Source organism: Cuculus canorus, chromosome 2 (genome assembly GCF_017976375.1).
Source record: "Cuculus canorus isolate bCucCan1 chromosome 2, bCucCan1.pri, whole genome shotgun sequence".
Taxonomy (NCBI): Eukaryota; Metazoa; Chordata; class Aves; order Cuculiformes; family Cuculidae; genus Cuculus; species Cuculus canorus.
In genome coordinates this window covers 125,374,487-125,393,341 of record NC_071402.1, presented here as the reverse complement: position 1 = coordinate 125,393,341, position 18,855 = coordinate 125,374,487, and the positions used below count along the sequence as shown (strand labels likewise).

The window sequence follows — 18,855 nt, the reverse complement described above, 5'->3', positions numbered from 1 at the left end:
GCAGCCAGCAATATAAGGCGGAGAAGGAGAGAGCAGAGCTAAGGGGATATTTACAATCTTCAATAAACCAAACCCGTATTTTATAATTTGCAGCACTCTAATGACCTATAGCCTCCTGAATTAATGCTACAAGTTACAGTCAATTGGTTCGCTTTGAAGAAAAAAAAGAAGTCATAGGAATGTATATATGTATACATGCATACACACCCTTCGTATACATAAATATACCCATATAAGATATCCGTATGCACGCGCACGGCTCTATGCAGGCATATACGTCAATTTGTACACGCATGCACACATGCATATAATTTAAATGTATTTATATTTATGCATTTACATATAGGATCTGGAAAAAGTTACAGAAACATTATAAATGCGCATCCCCGAAACGAACTACACGCTCGCAGATGGACATATATGCATAGCTAAAGCTTTCTGCACAACCCCGTGCAGAAAATAGGAATCTTAAGCACTCCACTACAGTCTGTGCCATTTTAATACTAGCTCTGATGTGCAACATATTTCACCAATCCTAAGATTATTACCATATCAACACGCCTCCATCTCTATCATGCCTACATAAGACTCTGCCCAGATAGTATCAAGCCCTATCTATTTTGTTTTCCCTTTTCTTTAATCGCCTCCAGTAATACTCTTTGCTAAACAAAACCTCTCCAAACTTGGAGAGTCTATTGGAGCAAAGGAAGTAATTATCTTTTGCGGTAGTCAAAGTGATTAAAGCTAGGCCCCAAAATCCATCTCTGCCAAAGTCGCTTATTGTGGTTTACTTTGATTTGATCGTTAAAATAGAGAGCGAGCTGTAGCGAGTGAAGGGATGGGGGGGGGGGGGGGGGGGGGGATTTGCAGCGCAACCTGGATCATTAGTGGTTTATCCTGCCTCTCGGGCTCGGTGGGACCGTCCTGAAAAGCTCCAGGCGGAGAGGAAAGGGAAAGAGAAACAGAAAGAAACAGAGAGGCAAGAGGCAGCGAGAGCGAGCAGGAGCCTCGGCTTCCCCACTGTACAAATAAACTTTAAGGAACTTGTGCACAAAACTTACCTTTGACTTGCAAGGAGCCATTTTTCACACAGTATTGAGAACTTGTGGTTTGGATACTTCTGTCCCTAAACCTGACAATTTGAATGGCCAGGAGGCACACGTAGCCTGCAAAAGAGTCAAATGAAGTCCAGCGTCAGTGAGATTATATGTTATGTGGTATATAATGTTGGATGTCAACTCCCCAAAACCATAAAACTTACTTTAATGGCACCACGTGACTTTTTATAGCCAGTGAGCCTATCTGTCTGTGCTATGGATGATTTTACGATCTAATTCATAGACAAAACCCTATTCATTTGGCACCCAAATGTCATATAGCCGGAACTGGGGCTTATAAAGTTTACTGTTTTATAACTTTTAAGGGAAGGCATCAATGTAACCAGTCAGTAAATGTGCAAATCTTTAGTTGCTCTTAGAAGCTCAGAAGAGTTAACCATTCAAGCTCTGATGGGGTAAGTAACATTACGTTTATAGCAAACTAATCGTAGCAAAGAAAACCAAAAATCTTTAAAAGGTAAAAACTGTGAATGTGGCTTACGAGGGTTACTAGTAGACGCAAAGGGCTGGGACGTGGCTGCCCTGCAAATATACTTCACGAAATCACAGGAGAAATTCTAGAGAGATGCGAACCCGTCTTGGAGTTAGCAGCGTGTTTTAACAAAGCACATGGTTTGGTTTGGTTTGGTTTGGTTTGGTTGGGTTTTTTTTTTTTTTCTTTTTTTTCCCCAACCATTAGCAAAGAGTTAACAGTTGATTTACCCGCAATGGGTGTTGATTGTGGTCCTACGATGCAGTTTTCCACCTAGCGATAAACCAATAAGGAGGAAATTACGGTCAAACTTTCAATTAAAAATACTGGTAGCGGACAACCGCAACATCTACCATCAACGTGCAGCAGGAGCCAGGTAAAATATTATTACGAACTCTGCACTGGTTAAATTTTTTTTTTTTTCAGAGGCAAATCAGGAAGCACAACTTCTTGCTTTGCACAAACCAGATCACAAAAACATTACAATAGAAAGTTTATTTTTTTGTTGATTTCCAGTCAGTTTTTTTTAAAAACAAATACAAAAAAAAAAAAAAAAGCTGATCACAGTTTGCTCAAACAGCCAGACTTTGACTATATTTGTAACTTTGTTCACAAAAAACATACATCACAGAAGCTGCGCTTAATAAGAGCCACTTCTAAGAGTTCGTGCAAAGAGTCATATACAAAGGCACAGCAAGGACATACTGCTTGGAATCACAGTTTTCGTCACAGATTCACTATTCACTACACGTAGGACAAGTTCAGTTGATTTCATCATTTCACCTCTACAACAGCATTAATTACACAGGAATTATATAGGTAGTTTGAATAAAAATATTTTTAACAGCTTGGAGCTATACAGACATTAACACTTGACCACACATGCACAGTTAAGCAGGTTGAGTGCAACACATAACATTTGTACTAAACCGGGGGAGGGTTTCTTTCTCTCTCTCCTCTTTTTTTTACCTTCTTTTTTTTTATTCTTTTTTGTTTAGTTTTGTTTTGTTTTAACAGTTACTTCAAGTAACACAGCTCGCTTCATATAAATAAGTTAAAACATCTATTATTTTTTCCAAGACAAAGCCATTCAAGACAAAGAAATGTACGATAAAAGCAGATCTACTTATACACGCGAGAGAATGGTAATAAACAGGCTCATGATTAAAAGATGAATAAGGGCGACAAGAACAGGGTTTCTTCACAGAAGTAACACAAGGAAGTTTTAGAAAGTCAACTTAGTACTGACATGAGACGCAGGGTCAGCTAATACTGCTCAGTACTTTTAATTGATCAAACGCTTAGGGACGAAATGCCCCTCCTGCAGCTGCCATGCTCATACTTTTCAGCTTATTATCCTTTTTCCATTTCATTCTCCTGTTTTGGAACCAGATCTTTATTTGTCTCTCTGAGAGGCAAAGAGCATGTGCTATTTCAATCCTTCTTCTGCGGGTCAGGTATCTATTGAAGTGAAATTCCTTTTCCAGCTCCAAGGTCTGATAGCGGGTGTAAGCAGTCCGAGCCCTTTTCCCTTCTGGTCCCCCTATGTTGTCTGGAAGAGAAAAGTACATGATTTAGATTCTCAGCAGCCACTCGGAGCCTTCGTGTTTTATTGCAGCTACCAGAGACCAGGACCGTTATTCTCTGTCCTGTTTGGTTTTGTTTCTGTTTTGGATAAACGCTCAACAAGTTTCCCCCTCCAGCCCCTTTTAGGAAAGGCTTGGGGGAGGGGGATTTTGGTGGTCTCGGTAAGTTTTCGCTTGAATTTGGGGGTCGATTTGAAAAAAAAAAAAATTTTTTTTTTTATTTTGGGTAAGGCTAATTCCTCCCCACCCCATCCCCCCCCACCCCCTCGCCTTCCTCAGATAAGCTGTTTGGGAGGATTCCTCCGCTCCTAGCTGGGTTTTCAGGGCTGGGAAAGCAAATCTGAAGCGAGCAGCCCTTTCCCACGGCTGAGCTGGGGAAGGCTCTGGGAGGCAGCGAGCCCCCGGCTGCTCCCCCAGCAGCGAGGGCAGGGCAGGTACTCCGAGCTCAAAGTTGCTCCGCTTTCCCCGTGTCCCTCAAGCCTGATTCCCCGGAGTTTGGGGCGACTCGCCCCCCTCCCCCATGGCTTCTCAGCAGTGAAAAGTGCCCTCCTCGCCCTCTCCTATTCTCTTTTTAATATGGCTCGGCAAAATAAATGGGGTCAGCCGCGTCGTTCCCACTGGAGGTTCTCCCTCACAGTGTAGAGCCGGGAGCAGCCTCTGCTTCCGATCCCTCTTAGGGAAAGCGCCGTCTGCTCCCCCGCTGCCCGATGGGGCCGGCGCTGGGAGCCGAGCGGGCTGGAATTTTTTTGGGCCGGACATTTTTTCCTTTTGAGGGGACTCTCCCAGAGAAGGGAGCGTGCTTCCCTGCGAGCAGAGTTGTGCTGTGCACGGAAGCTGCCCGCTCTCACGCCCTCCTCTCCCCCTCTCCCCGACCTTGCTCGGCGCAGCCACCCGGTTTACATTAAATCCTCGTTTTCGTCCAGAGAAATAAAGAAAGAACAGGGTATTTGCTTTACCATGACTTATGTGCAGTTTTCGCATCCAGGGGTAGATCTGGGGCTGTGAAGGCTGGGCTGTGCTTTGGTCGGTCGGGGCACTTGCCTGCTCGCTGCTTGCTGGAGTGTCTTCCTCAGTCCCAGACGAGGTGCCAACCCCGTCTCTGCTGATGTGCGTGTTGCTGCTGGAATTGGACGAAGTGCTGGTGGAGTTGGCGAGGGAGTTTTTCACCCCGTGGTGACTCTCGCTGACAGGCGAACCGGCCACGGCGGTGCAGGGCAGAGGGTCAGGGGGAGGCGAGTGGGAAGCCGTCGCGGGCTGGTTGTACCTGGGCTCTGCCGAGGCAGAGGTGGTGTTGGCTGGGTAACTGCGGGGTCTCTCATTGGCACCAAAGTGGGTGGAAGCAGAGCGCCCGACGCTGAGGTCCATGCCATTGTAGCCGTATCCGTACCTGCCGGAGTGCATGCTGGCGGAGTCCCTGTATTGCTCGCTCACCGAGCTGTGATCTCCATAATTATGTAACTGGTAGTCCGGGCCATTTGGATAGCGACCGCAAAATGAGTTTACAAAATAAGAGCTCATTTGTTTTTTGATATGTGTGCTTGATTTGTGGCTCTTGGTCGTTTTGTGCGTCTATAGCACCCTTGCACAATTTATGATGAATTATGGAAATGACTGGGACATGTACTTGGTTCCCTCCTACGTAGGCACCCAAATATGGGGTACGGCTTCACATCACGTGCTTTTGTTGTCCAGTCGTAAATCCTGCCTGATGACCTCTAGAGGTAAACTCGTGCACTGGTGGGGGAGCTGGGAGGGCGCGGGCGGCCCGGGGCGCGCCGCCGCCGCGCGCCGCCGCCGCCGCCGCCCGCCCGTCCGCCGGCCTCCAGCGCCACCCGCTGGCGGCGCGGGGGATGGCGGCGGCTCCGCGGGGTCGGCGCGGGGTGACGGCCCCCGACGGCGGAGCGGGGAGCGCGGCCCCGGGAGCGAGCGGCGAGGCGCCGGGGCTGAGGGGCTCTGCCTCCGGGGAGCCCTGCGTGCCGAAAGCGCTCCGCTTTGTGCCCGTCGTCTCCTCCGGGCGAGGCTTATTTACCCCGGTTCGCGATTCCTGTACGATCCGTCCTCGGATGCTGGTAGCGCTTATGTCCCTGGCGGTGCTTATGTCCCTTTCACATACGTTTTTATATATCCTATTTTTATACATCATATTTTTATCGCTCCCCCCTCCCCCCTTTTTATTCCTGTTTCCTTTTTCCGAGAGGCACCCGGGTCCTGTCGGTCTGAAATGACAGGTTACCTATGAAAGACAAATATCGTGCAGCGTTTTTCCAACTAGGGGGTCAAATTCCAGGCAGCTTTACGGCCGCCGTTATTTTTCGCCTCTCAGAAAAAAAAAAAAAAAAAAAAAGAAGGCTCTAAAAGCGTCGGTAGCCATTTTGCATTAGTATTTTCCAGATTTGGCTTCTAAAATATTTGGAGCGGTAGCCCAAATTGCGCTGCCTTCCAAACAAAAGAGCCTCGAAGCGTATAGGAGTGTATTTGGACACAGTTTCACAGGCACACTCACGCACACACAATATACTATAGAGAGATGTAATGTATATATTAATCAACATTTTTGCTACGCTTAGTTTACTTATATAGAACTCGAAGTGGAAACATTTTATGGCAGCTACTTTTCTTTAGAGTACCTATTTATTTGTTCCAGTGTTAAGAAATGCGAATGGGAATTTAGATACCACAAAAGCGGGGAAGAATACCCCCGAGTTAATATAACAGACACTTCTCTTTTAATAAAACAAAATCAAAAATAGAAATAAAAGAAAATAAAGAAAGACCGATCCAAGCCCATAAAGCCCCAATAAACGTAGTCCATAATTCAAAGTCCTTTCAGCATAGAGCCGAGCTCACTGAAACCTCAGTGTAAGCTCAACGAGAATCACAGAAATTCGCCCGCTTTGAAGCATCTTCCCTCGCTTCCCCTGAAGTTTAACGCCGAGTTTTTACTTTAATACTAATAGTGCAGATTAGGCAGTTTAGTGGCATTTTAAAAATCTCCCTGCAATTCGTCTTCGCTTTAACTGCCAGTTTATACCCAGGGTTTTTTTTAGAACGATATTTAAAAAGGATTTTTCTTCTTTTTTTTTTTTTTTTTCTATTTAAATACATTATACATGTGTAAAAGTTGGGGCTTTTTTCCTCCCCTGCAAACCATAAGCTCCCAAACACAGCATAACGAGACTGCCCGACATAGCGGGAGTTAGGAAAAACATAAACCTAAGATTTGCTAAAATCTCTCATATTTCCACAACACGAACATTCCTAATTAAAAGAAAAAATCACTCGCTTATCTCTTCTCACACAGGCACACAATGGACTCTCGACATTCACCCATACACAGATGCCCATTTCAACTATCTAAAAATCTGGGGCATTTCTCTAATACTTTAAGCAACACCATCTACTTTTCAGAAAAGATGTTATATACGTACATGCCTGTAGCTCAAAAGCTAGGGCTTCCACATATATTAAAGAAAGTCACAGTTGATTGCAAATGTACATCTTTTAACCAAGCCTTTTGGGAATTAATAGACTGTGACAAACCTATAGGAATTTAGTAGCAGAAGGAACACATGGTAAATAATAATAGTAATAGTAAGCACTAAGGAAAGGCCTGGTAGCGTTTATTAAACGTGGTTCTACTCCCCTGACTTTTCCTCTGTTTCTTCGCTGCTGGGCTGTGTGGAATTTATGAATTTGTTTTCCTTTTTCCATTTCATCCGCCTGTTTTGAAACCATATTTTAATCTGGCGTTCAGTAAGGCAGAGAGCGTTTGCAATCTCAATACGTCGTCTTCGGGTTAAGTATCTGTTAAAATGAAATTCCTTCTCTAACTCTAGCGTTTGGTATCTGGTGTAAGTTTGCCTCCCTCGTCTCCCATGAGTTCCATATACTGTACCTGTAGAAGTAAAGACAAAACGATCGCATTGGACAGGGCCCAGTGATTTCAGACCAGAAAGAGCGGTTAGTATATTCTGCCTTCTTTTGCAGGCACAATTACAGGGGTGGGGGCTGCTCTGATTTCCTGAAGGCTTTTTTGTTTTTTTTCTTTTTTTTTTGTGTGTGTCCCTCTTTTCCTTTTCTCCTGCCTGTCCAGCTGTAAATGCGGATGTGCAGCGTGCTTACGGTGGTGGGGTAACTGGGATAAAAGAGGCTTTAATGTGGACCTAGGGAAAGTGGAGTAGGCAGCACCCGTGTGAAACGCTGAGCAGCGTCTGCCCTCTGCGTGTTGAGAGTCTGTGCGCGCACACACACACACGCACACACACGCACACACACGCACACGTGTGGGAGCCGGGGAGCTGCACGCATGTGTGCGTGAGTGTGTGTGTGTGCAGGCAATTGCGGGTGTGTTTACACAAACACACTCTATTGCCATGGCTGTGACTACAGAGGGTCTGTAATTTGAGTGTAATCATAGACATCAGCTAAAGATCATAGAAGAGCCTATGCCATTTGCTTCGGAATTTATTGCCCTCGAATGCAAAGAAGCCTCAGAACAGTCTTGCTGAAAGTTTAACTTTCAAAAAAAAAGAAATATGACCCACAGTCCAACAAACATAAACTCGGGAGGAGAGGCGAGGAGGGGAGTAACTAGCAAACACTAGAAGTAAACGTCTTAATATGGGATTATTAAAAATAAATGCCACTGCGATGCAACCCTCCCCCGAGCACCATTCCTGGTCAGAATAGTTCAATTATGTGAAGTTCACTTGTAAGTCAGAGAAAATCCGCGATGCCATGGAAGTGCGCCCACGGCCCCAGAAACGTGCTCTCAATATCCAATACTTACAGGCTAATGAGCTGGGGGAGGGGGGCGAGGAGGAATGTGCCGCAAATGCATTGGTTTGTCGGTGCAGAGGGCATATTCCCTGCATCGCGCTCTGACAATGAAGAAGCGGAGTAGAGGCTTTGGGGTGGCGGTAGGAGAGTGGTCAAACTGCTGAGCTCCTTTTTTTTTTTCCTTTCCCCCCCACCCCGCTTCCTAAGGATTCCCCAGTAACTTTCACCAACCAGCCCCCAAGCTGGGCTCTCGGCCACCATTCCCAGGGTGCCAACTTGCCAGGTCTAAAATAACCTGGGAAAGGTTTCATGTTACACTTTGCCCTGCAGGAACCGTATCTCTCCAGCAATCTGGACTTTTATCTACGAACCAACAAGAACAAAAAAAAAAAAATATCTTGGGGAAATAAACTTTTCCTTCCTTTCTTCCTTCTTTCCTTCCTTCCTTCCTGCCCTCCTCCCCCCCCATGACTATATCGAAATGCCTTACCAGCACAGGAGTTCATCCGCTGCATCCAGGGATAAACAGGACTCGTGTACTTCCGGTCGGTGCCTTCGTCATTTACGATTTTGGCTTGGACGCCGCTGGATTTGTACTGTTGATCGGGAGAAAAGTGCAGGTAGTCCCCTGGCCCCCTCTGCTTGCCACTGCCGGAGGGAGAGGCGCTACTAATTTCCTTGTCCGAATAAAAACAAGAGGCTCCGTACTCATAGGAAGCCCGATTGCAAGCAATGACGGTGTTGGACTGTTGGTAGAAACAAGGTGAGGTGTAAGTCTTGTCCTGCAGGCTGCCTGCCCCGTACGAAGCCGGAAAATGCCTGAGAGCATCATAGCCAGCCGGGTAAAGGGGGATCTGCCCGAGGAAAGAGTCCTGGCCCCCGGGCAGGCTCCCTGGGAAAGTGGGATTCACGAAATAGGAACTCATTTGCTCTCCCCCTTTCCCGGACCGTGATTTGTTGTGTATTAGTACATCTGGCGATAACTATTAGGAGTCATCGAAGTGGTTTGTTTCTGGATGGCCGAGCGCCAAAAGCGACAGCAGAAAATAGGAGCAGCTGACGGCGGGGCGGCCAATGGGAGCTCGCGCGGCGCCCGCTCCCCCGGGGCCGCCGCCACCGCGCCGCCAAGTTACCGGCAGCCCTGGACCCGCCGCGCCGCCCCGCGCAGCCCCGCGGGGACCGGCCCCGCCCCTCCGCAGAGAAAATATCCCAATAATTACAATAATAATAATAGCGATAATAGTCATCGCTCCCCGCAGGAGCGAGCGACGCGGGCAGGGTGACAGCGGTGGATGGGGACACCCCCCCAGAGCCCCGGGCGCCCCGGAAAGTTGGTGGCATCACGACAGGCGCCGCGCAGCCCCGCGGGCAGAGTGGGAGACTGTGTCCCCCCCCATCCTCCCCGGTTCTCCGGCAGTGGATGTTGTGGAAGGAAAGTTTGGAGCGGATGGGGGAGCAGCGCGGGGGGGGGGGGGGGGGGGAGGCGGTCCGGCCTCCCACCATTTTCCCACCGCGATGCCACAACCGCATCCAGGAGTTTTTTAGGCGACTTATTTATACTTATTTGTACGGAAATCGACCCTCCACCGAGGCTCTCCTTCGAAGGAGAGCGCCGAACTCAGCTTTTGTGAGAGGCTGGCGCGTCCTGAGAGGAAGAGCTCTCGTAGATTATTGAACACCCCTATAAACCGGAGATTGCGGTTGGGACAGGAAACGGTGGCCTTCTCGGGAGGGGTATTTTGAGTTTCCACCAAATCCCTGAGAAGGCCCCGGGAAGGGCTGGGCGGGCTCCCGGCGCCCCCCGAGCAGCTCAGATAAAGTTCCACGTGTCTTTTCTCCACGAATCCGCCCCCCCCCCCCCCCCCCCCCCGATAGAATCGAGCCTAGAGGATCACATATTCAAATTCAAAACCGAGCCAGTAGGACTATTCCTAATTAATACAGCCCCGCTAATGAGTCAGCAGAAGCCAATCGGTTTCGTTATTGCTGTGAACAATTTGATTAAACGCGGATGTGTGTCTTCAAGAAGGAAAAAAATCCCATAATACATGAAACAAACATTTCCACCTTCATTTTTCAACATGGCAGTTAACCCATAGCGGAAATATAATTCTCGGCCCGGGGCAGGGACAGTAACAGTGCTGATGAAATTTGCTGAGGCGCTTTTTATTCAGCCGTAACCCTGCGGTTCCTGGAGATAACACGAGGTTGTTCATTCCAAGCTGTGTTTACTCATAATCCATGCCCATTACAATAGATTGAATAGCCTAATTTTAAACGCGCTCTGACGAAAAGTGACATTCGTACGAGCCTCGTTTCCTAAAGTAGCTTTCAAAGGAGAGTTTTGTTGTTGTTGGGAGACTATTTGTCTCATTTCCGGGGGCAGATTACGATACCTATAAAACAGCAGTGAGTTAAAATCTCCCTTCACAATAGTTTGTATTGTTCACAGCCTCAGCTGGACTTTCACATTCAAATGTTGATTGCCTCCAATTATTTTTTTTTCAACTTCCTTAACCTCTTCAGCCTGGCTAATCCATAAAAACACCTGGTAGAATTACAGCTCAACTAGCTGCCTGCTTTTGGAGGTCATTTCAGAAACGTGTATTTCCTGATAACCAACCTTTTCCAGAAAAAGTTTTTTTTTACTCAGTGCAAGCAGAGTTAAAAAAGGAGGGAATACCAGCAAACAAGCACACAGCACGCTAAATACAAAGAGGTTTTAAAAAACCAGCGGACTTTAGCCAACATAGGTCAGAACGAAAACGCACCGTGAAAAAAATGGATACTCGGGACACGCGAAACGCAACAGCCCTGCTTAAAAAAAAAAAAGTTGTGGCCAGACAGACTTTGTTTGAATCCATCACACAGAGACCAAGATACAAAAAAAACCCACAAACCAACAACAAAATCCAAACCGCTCCAGCCTTAGTTATATTTACATTTTATAGCACCGGTACATAATGGTTCCTTCTTTTTGTCTTATTTTCTTTCTGTTTCTTTCCTCTTTTTCAAGTTGTTGTTCCCATCGAATTCAAACTGTCGAAAGCCCGACCGCAAGCAGCAAAAACATTTCTTCGTTGATCACATAATATTCAAAGGAATGAAATGCGCATGTTTTCCTGGCTGGGTCGTGTTAGAGGAGTTACAGTGACAGCTAAACAATCTGCACTGCAATCTCCGCTTCAGTCACATTCAGGCGTCCCCTCCGCTCCTCCCCCTACCCCCAGAAAACCCCGAATTACAATAATCTGTTACCCCCCGGCTCTGCCAGGGAAATGCCCTGCCGGGACACATTTCGCAGCAGTTTTCCTTTCCCCATTTCCCGCCAGGAAAGCAAAAAGCCAACGGCTGCATTTTGCCACCGCAACAAAGTCACACTTGGCGATACCCATGTATTTCGTCCGCCTTTTATTTGTTTTCGGAATTCCCTGCACCTCCAGCACCTCCTCCGCCAAACACTTCTCCTTCCTCCTCCCGCCGAAAGCCCAGCCGGCTGCTCCAGCCACCCTTGGACACAGGTGCCGGGGGCAGTTACCCTCTTAAGCTTAAAAGCCTCCTTCTCCTCGTATATCAAACCACTTACAAATCCTTCTCCCGCTCCCCAGCGTCTCCAAAACCGACCTTTAACTAATAGTTCCTAATCCAAACAGTTTGGGCAAAGCGAAGCGTTGTTTAGACTGGCGGGGCACCGGGAGCCCGGCCGGGGGGACGCGGGCGGCTTCTCCCCAGCCGGCTCCCACTGTGATATTTTACAGTTGACACACACCGAGGTAGGAGCGGAGGGAAAGGGGAGGGGGCAGAGCCGGCCCTGCCGGAATATCTTGCCCGAGGGCGAGCTCCGATGCTCTCGTAGAAAAAGGTAGGCCGGATTTTTTTTTGTATTTTGTTTAGTTAATTGCCTTTTTTGGTTTAATTTATTGGGGGGGGGGTCCCCCGCCTTTTGCCTGGGTTTGCCCCGTGCCTCCCGGCGCTGCCCTTCCCAAGGGCTGCGGAGGCCGCTCCGCTCCCTCCTCCGCCGTTCGGCCACGCCGTGGCAGCACTGAGCACCCGCGGCCCCGCAATAAATAATCCTGCGCTCACTGCAGCTCCAGTCCGGCGGATACCGCAATGCAATGCAAATGCAACACTTTATCAGCCCGCCAGCACAACCAGAGCCGGGGACAACGCTTAAAAGCACCCCGAGCCGCCCGTTCGGCCGGGAGGAAGGCTGCGTGGGGGGAGTCGGGGGAGCCGTTCCCGGGTCCCCCTCCCTCCCGCACACACCGCGGGGCACCGGCCGCCGCGCCCCCGCCCCAGACCGCACCGTCACAGTCACAACAAGGGGAGAAAGGGACGAAAAAAAAAGAAAAAAAAGAAATCTCCGGCTCTGAAATCTGTTTAGCCGCTGCAAAGCCCGCTCCGCGCAGCCGAGGAGCGCAGGAAAGCGCCGGGAATGCTGTCCCCCCGCGGAGCCGCGGCGCGGGGACTTTGCAGGCAGCGCTTGAGCTGATAAAGAAAATCAAAGACACATTCGCGTTGTTTCTCCCTTCTAGAAATAACCTTTCTCCTGGGCATGCCAAGGGAGCCAGGAGACGTTGTGTTGAGCAGTGCTTTCCCCCCTCCCCGAAATAGTAAAAAATAAGTTACATCTTAATTTCAGCTGCCGCAAGTTAAGTAAATGCTGCGAAATAAAAAAAAAATTAAATATTAGCGTTTGGGGTTCGTAATTTTTTTTCCTAGTGCTAGGAAAAAAAAAAAAATCCCCTTGGATTGATGCTGTATACGTGAATTCTTAGAAAATAACCTAAAGTCAGAGCAACCCCCAGGCAAATGCAAACAGAAATTAACTTCGTGGGGAAAAAAAAAAATCCACAGTTTTCTGGCTAAATAATATAAAGTAGACATTTTATTCAGGCATATTTTTGCATGCAATAGTTAAGTCGAAATCAACCGAGCTGCAGCCACCTCTATTTTTGACCGGTAACATTTCCATTTGGTTTAATTGCACATGTCTAATATTTAAACGTATTAAACCATGTTTCCCTGCTTACGGTAGTGTTGTATACATTTCTCACCTTTCAGGTTCTGGCTCACAGAAGCCCCTGCGACTTTGACAGCTGTCGCTTTGGCTGCACAGGAGACGAATCGCCCTCCTTTTGGTGCCAGAAGAAGCAGGAAATTAGCCAGGTTGCAAGTTGAAAATCTGCCACGCCAGTGCTTTGAATCCAATATGCCACACCTTCCAGCGGGGGAACTGGAAATTGCCATCCCGGATCTGTGTTCTAGGCGGCTGCTTATGCCGAACCTCCGCACACTTTGTTCACTACTGCCTTACAAAGAACAAATGAAATGGGGATTGAAAGCCAGAGAGATCCGAAGCAGGACAGAGCTCAGCAAAAGAATGCGGCTCTATTCTCGCAAGGGAAATTATAAAAAAGTTCATGTTCACGGTTACCATCCACATGACCGACAGCGACCAATGGAAAAACCGAACAACTCATAAAGTTGTATTGCAAAGTTGTAAATTTTCATAAACAACAACGGATTTATGGCCTTTTCCTCATCACTAAGAAGAGGCAGGTCTTAGAGAGGCGCCATCTTACCACAGAGGCAGCCCTGGAGTTTTTTTTAAAGACCTGGACTTTGTACTAATTTTATTAAAATTGCAATTAGTACGTGGACCAGGAACGGAGCGCAATAGAAAAAGGGAACTTGCGCTCAAGGGATGCTCTGGTTCTACCTGTATTTACCGGGAAGAATAAAGGGACTATTCGGACGAGATTTTTATTTTTATTATTTTTTTTATTTAAAAAAAAATTGAAAATATTTTATCTTCTTGATGTTATGTGGCACCTAACAATAATGATACATTGTCTAAAGCGGAACGTGTTTTCCCCCTTTTTAATGCCACCCTGATGCCCCCTGAAAACCGCACGCACCAACGACACACGTACCCGACCAGATAATTTCTACTTGGAAGTTTCCTATCGCACTTTTTGTTCGTTACCAAAAGATTACTTCACGGCATGCGATTTCGGCTTGATCGCCGATCGTCTGGGCTGGGGTTATGATTTCGAGAGGACACGGGAACACGGTGGAAGGAAGCCCTCCCATAAAGAAGGCTTTCCGCTTTATTAATCAACTGCGCCAGGGAAAAAAATATAATCATGAAGTCGAGGTAGAGAAATTGACTGATTCCTACCAATTCATCACTTTGAATTTTTTTTCCTTCTGATTATGGAAAAAAGAGATTTATATGGTCTAAATTCTATATTTGTTTGTGTAAATTATTTTTTTAATGCTTCCTTCGAACTGTTTCCCTAATAAAGAAACACAATTCATTGTCAACAAGCATATTTATTTTCTGTGTAACGTAAAACACATTTATCGTGGGAGATATTTGAACACGGTATCACTTCCAAAGAGAGTTCAGACATTTTTTGTTTCCACTTCCAATACTTACACGGCATATTCAAATGTTCACAACGAACACATCGAAACACATTGAAACATACAATTTTTGAATAAACTTTAGACAAACCTTCAAGACGGATTTATACAGAGTTCTTAACAATACATCATGCTACAAAGTTTCCAAATTAATTAGATACTTGCCAATTTGTGATATGATCTTACAAATGAGCTCCAGGACGAATATAAATGACAAAAACAAAACAAAACAAAACAAAACAGTTCAAATATACAATATCTGCTATTGTGGGGAAATTCATGGTATTACATATTAACACGTTCGGATAATCAGGACAAACATTTATTTTTTTTTAAAGGTGGTTACATGGTCATTTAAATCCACTTTTCAAAGAACACTTTCCTCTATATAAAGTAAGATCAACCTAGAATAAGAAAACGGCCTTTAGCAGAGGCAGCCGAAGGTAGAAGCCAACGGGAGATATTAAACCGCTTTGCACAATATTGGCGTATGTTTGCTTCCTTACTCGGAATAGTAGAGAATCGAGAACAAAGATATATTGCAGCATATGGTTTTCATTTATAATTGCTTTGGAATAAATATATTATTTTAAATTTAAATATATTCAGCCTTTTCGGTACCAAATTCTATACCAAAGCTATTGATGCGTGCTTTTCAAACGACTACACTTACATTTCTAAAAGCATTTTGCGATTCACATTAGTAATGTTATTTTCTTTTGGCTACTAAAATACAGTATACTTTCGAAGATAGGTAGGCGGAGCAAGATATATAGGTAGTCTGAAAAATAGGTAGTACAAATCATTGCTGTAGATTGTAGTGGTTTGTGGAAGATCTTTCCTCCCCCTTACTTGTTGTTTAAGCTTTTGTTAGTGTAGCTGTTAGTTACGATACTTGTCTAACAACAATTAAAAGAGAAAAAGAAAGGAAAAAAAGAAAGAAAAGAGAGAAGTGCAGAGCTACTTATTCAAAATTAGGTAGTTTCCTTAATGTGAGCCTAATGCACTTTCCCCCTTACACATAATTGGGACTATTGAGTCAGGTAGTTACTTCAAAAGGTCACGGTTTGCTATCTGTGCAAGCTGCAGTTCTCTCACTGAAATGTCCCCTGGACAAACCCACTCAGGTTCGGGTGAAAGAAAAAAAAAATAATGATTGTAGGATGCTCTTAGCAGATATTACCGAAAGGTTCGGCACGGGGCAGGTTTAGGGAGTAAGGGAGAGTGGAGAGAGGGCTGGAAAACCACCCCAAGAAACGTTTTCATGTTTGCAAACGCTCGCAGGATGAATCTTAAATGGGACTGATTTTTTTTTTCTTTAAATAAAAACAATGAGTCTTTCTCTTTTTTTTTTCCTTTAAAGGGAGTTTTTCCAACTGTCACGTGCATACATCATACTAGGAGATCTCTTCCTCGAGTGGGACTCCTTAGTCCTCTTCCTCTTCGTCTTCTTCCACTTTCTCGACAGAGGCTGCTGACGTGGGCTCGTTGGGAGCCGGGGTGCTGGAGCTCTCCTCCTTGTGCTCCTTCTTCCACTTCATCCTCCGGTTTTGGAACCAGATTTTGATCTGCCTCTCCGTCAGGCAGAGGGCATGGGCGATCTCTATCCTCCGTCGCCGAGTCAGATAACGATTGAAGTGGAATTCCTTCTCCAGCTCCAGGGTCTGGTAGCGGGTGTAGGTCTGGCGCCCTCGCTTCCTATCTGGACCTGAAAACAGGCACACACAGCCGGGTGTTAGGCAGGAAGAGAGGTGGAAAGTTTCCTCTATTTGGTATATTTTTTTTCCTCTTATTCTTATAATTTATTTAATAAATAAACAAACACAAGGCGGCCGAGCGAGAGTGAACGATCCCCTTCTCCCACTTTCAGCCGCGCCCCCACTTTGCCATAACAAAGACATTGCAGCCACACGACCTGCCCTGCTCAGGCAGGGCAAAAATTAAGTTGCTCAAGACCTGGAAAAAGTGGAGAGAAAGCATTTAGGAAAGGAGGTGGGGGAGGAAATTGCTTTTGGGAGGAGGAACTTTTCCCCCAGGCGATGTATTTCCCTAAAACCTTCCAGACTTCGCGTTTCGCAATGGGAAATAAAAAGCTGGAAGGCCGGGCTGTATTTATTTTATTTTAAAGTCGGGGGCTCCCTCCCCCCACCCACCCCCACCCCGCCTGGATCGTAAACAATACATTGCATTTAGCTCCAGAAGAGAGGTCTCCTTTTTCACACACTTCCCCCCCCCCCCCAATCTTCCCCCCCCCCCGTCCCGTTTTCCTGTTTAGTGCATTTCTATAGATCCTTATCTCCGTGGAAAGGACAAGGGGGGACGAGAGTGGCACGTCTCAGCAACGTGGGCTGGCAAAGTCCTCAGCAGCCCGTCCCCCGCTCCTGAACGCCCCTCTCCCCTCCGCCTTCCCCAGCCAGCGACGTTTTTTTCTTGCCCAACTTCGGCAGAGGGCAGGGGAGCCGCTTACCCGTGGGGGCTCCGGGAGCCCGGAGCCAACTCTCCACATTTCTACAGCAAACAGCGCAAATCAACGCAATGCTAAAATTCCATAGCAAATGGAGTTAAATAAATTTACGAGGCTAGAACCCATTAATTGGGCAATAAAAAGTTTTATGATACTCATTTACATACAATGCCACGGGCTTTCTACGCAATGGCGCCTCGGCTATAATTAAAACCATAAAGGCTGTGCTGACAGTAATTCTGGCGACACGCTTTGCCTGGCTGCCACGGCTCCAAGCCCTCTCCGCTTGCCCCTACCTGAAGACCTCATCCAGGGATATATCCGGAAATTAGGCTCAGCCTGGTTGTGCAGGTTGCTTTCCTCCGCTTTCTCACAGCTGGGTTTGGTTAGCTCATTGCAGAGGACGGGAATGTTCTGATCAAAAGAGGAACAATGCAGGTTGTAGGCATCAGAGCCCAGGCTGTATCCGGAAGAGAACGGGCTTTGATATATGGTACTGTTCACATTGTACAAGCCGGGCATGGAGGAGGCGAAGGCACCCGCGCCTGGTCCATAGCCGCTTCTCTGGGAGTTGCTTGCAAAGGAGCAAGAAGTAGGCTCTGCATTTTGGAAAAGAGAAGCCCCCGCCGTATATTTGCTAAAAAGCGCATTCACATAATACGAAGAGCTCATAATTTTGACCTGTGATTTGTTGTCCGGCAGGCTTCAGTGTCGGTTTTACGAGGTAGCGTGATATATGATAACATTACACCCCCAGATTTACACCAAACCCCATTTTCTTTTGGACTGAGCTGCCTGGAGCACGTGACCGGTCATATGACGCCTCCCCGCCAATCCCCGCCCGCCTCACAGGTGGTGCCGGCCGCGGCCCGACGGTGCCCGGCCATGGACCGGCCGGGGACGCTGCCGCCGCCGAGCCCGGCAGCGCCCTCCAGCCGCCGCCCCCCCCCGACGGCGCCGCTAAGTGGGGGTGGGGGGGCGGCTCTCGGTGCCCCCTCGGGGGGACACACGCGCCATGTGGTCCTTTAGGATCGGGGTGTGGGGGGGAGGTCGAGAAAAGAAGATAAAATACAGGCTTTAAAGGAGGATCCTCGTCCTCTTCGAGGTGTCTTCCGAGAGGAAAATAAGCAAAGGTTGTGGGGGTGCCGCGCTGCTCCAGCCGCAACACCCTGAGGGGCTGCCAAAGCCTCGAAAGGCAAGGAGCAAACCCTGGGGAGACACCCGTCGGTTCCCCCCCTAAGAAAAAAAAACACGTCACACCCCCTGGAGAAAACAAATATAAAAAATAAAAAGAGGAAAAAAAGAAAAAGGAGAAAAAAATGCAAGGACTTAACTTTCTGAACGTATCTTTTTTTTAAAAAAAAAAGGAAAAAAAAGACGGAAAAAAAGGAGTTAAAAGGAAGAAAAAAGATGCAAGGGCTCAACTTTCTGAACCTATAAAAAAAAAAAGCACAAAAACAAAAGCCGCCAAAATAAAACAAAACTCTCACAAATCGCCTATAAACGACTTCAAATGTCGGCCGCCTGCCTTAGTGCCCCTCTTACCTCCCCGTCCTACCCACCTTACAGTCCCAGGCGTGAGGCTGCAGCGGAACGCTCAGATGTCGGGGAGCGTTGCTGCTTTTCTAAACGCCGGGCTCCCCAACAATGCGAATGGCTCTCCATTGAGGATGCTGCACGGTGCCCTTCCTTTAAACGGATCGTAAAATGAGTTTCCTTCCCTCAGACAGGGAGTCCTGGTAAAGACAGCTTTTACTGCCTGCCTGGATTGCACATCATAAACTGGAAGGAGCACAATGGAATTGCCCCGGAAATTCTCCTTTCAATTATAGTTTGGTGCCCCGTGTACAAAGACTTTCTCACCAGTTAAAATTGTTCTTGGTGATATTTCGCACGGACCCTAAACTTTGTGTTTTGTAAAGGTGGGACACCCTTTCTGCCCCCCAACGCACACACACACACACACGATCCCTTCGGGAGTCTTTATGCGCGGTTATTGCAGCC

At 47.0% G+C, this 18,855-nt stretch overlaps 4 protein-coding genes across 11 annotated transcripts in view; all 4 read right to left on the bottom strand.

Moving 5' to 3' along the window:
- LOC104059153 (homeobox protein Hox-A3) overlaps positions 1-13,152 on the bottom strand; it is a 51,363-nt gene extending 38,211 nt beyond the window's left edge. For 4 of the 7 annotated variants that reach the window (XM_054058289.1, XM_054058283.1, XM_054058288.1 and 1 more), the window contains exons 1-2: positions 13,013-13,152; positions 1,062-1,166 (exon numbers count right to left, since the gene is read on the bottom strand). The gene's annotated coding sequence lies outside the window, so the exon portion shown is untranslated. Of the gene's footprint in view, positions 1-1,061; positions 1,167-1,820; positions 2,580-8,445; positions 8,552-13,012 lie in introns of those variants that run through there. The other 3 variants (XM_054058284.1, XM_054058286.1, XM_054058287.1) reach the window with 3 other exon arrangements.
- Positions 2,724-4,799, bottom strand: HOXA5 (homeobox A5). Its single transcript, XM_009560758.2, has 2 exons — positions 4,133-4,799; positions 2,724-3,142 (listed from the first exon to the last, which is right to left on the bottom strand). The coding sequence occupies exons 1-2, from the start codon at positions 4,692-4,694 to the stop codon at positions 2,892-2,894; spliced, it is 813 nt and encodes a 270-aa protein (XP_009559053.1). The 5' UTR covers positions 4,695-4,799; the 3' UTR covers positions 2,724-2,891.
- HOXA6 (homeobox A6) lies at positions 5,524-13,152 on the bottom strand. 2 transcript variants are annotated; one of them, XM_054058302.1, is made up of 3 exons: positions 13,013-13,152; positions 8,446-8,551; positions 5,531-7,071 (listed from the first exon to the last, which is right to left on the bottom strand). In XM_054058302.1, exons 2-3 carry the CDS (start codon positions 8,468-8,470, stop codon positions 6,812-6,814), a joined length of 285 nt encoding a protein of 94 aa, XP_053914277.1. In that variant the 5' UTR covers positions 8,471-8,551; positions 13,013-13,152; the 3' UTR covers positions 5,531-6,811. The 2 variants fall into 2 exon arrangements, with proteins under 2 accessions (XP_009559052.1, XP_053914277.1); XM_009560757.2 differs by lacking the exon at positions 13,013-13,152 and having other exon boundaries at positions 5,524-7,071; positions 8,446-9,322.
- A 1,126-nt stretch (positions 13,153-14,278) lies between these two features.
- Positions 14,279-17,653, bottom strand: HOXA7 (homeobox A7). The gene is made up of 2 exons (XM_009560759.2): positions 17,148-17,653; positions 14,279-16,095 (listed from the first exon to the last, which is right to left on the bottom strand). The coding sequence occupies exons 1-2, from the start codon at positions 17,521-17,523 to the stop codon at positions 15,815-15,817; spliced, it is 657 nt and encodes a 218-aa protein (XP_009559054.1). The 5' UTR covers positions 17,524-17,653; the 3' UTR covers positions 14,279-15,814.
- Between the last annotated feature and the right edge of the window lie 1,202 nt (positions 17,654-18,855).

Bases quoted from the DNA above. Each gene is read 5' to 3' on its own strand.
- HOXA6 (XM_009560757.2), bottom strand. From the start codon at position 8,881: ATGAGTTCCTATTTCGTGAATCCCACTTTCCCAGGGAGCCTGCCCGGG. The intron at 7,072-8,445 runs GTAAGGCATTTC...TTACTTCTACAG, and splicing joins GCGGATGAACTCCTGTGCTG to GTACAGTATATGGAACTCAT.
- HOXA7 (XM_009560759.2), bottom strand. From the start codon at position 17,523: ATGAGCTCTTCGTATTATGTGAATGCGCTTTTTAGCAAATATACGGCG. The intron at 16,096-17,147 runs GTAGGGGCAAGC...GCCTGTTTTCAG, and splicing joins TCCCTGGATGAGGTCTTCAG to GTCCAGATAGGAAGCGAGGG.
- HOXA5 (XM_009560758.2), bottom strand. From the start codon at position 4,694: ATGAGCTCTTATTTTGTAAACTCATTTTGCGGTCGCTATCCAAATGGC. The intron at 3,143-4,132 runs GTAAAGCAAATA...TTTCTCTTCCAG, and splicing joins AAAACTGCACATAAGTCATG to ACAACATAGGGGGACCAGAA.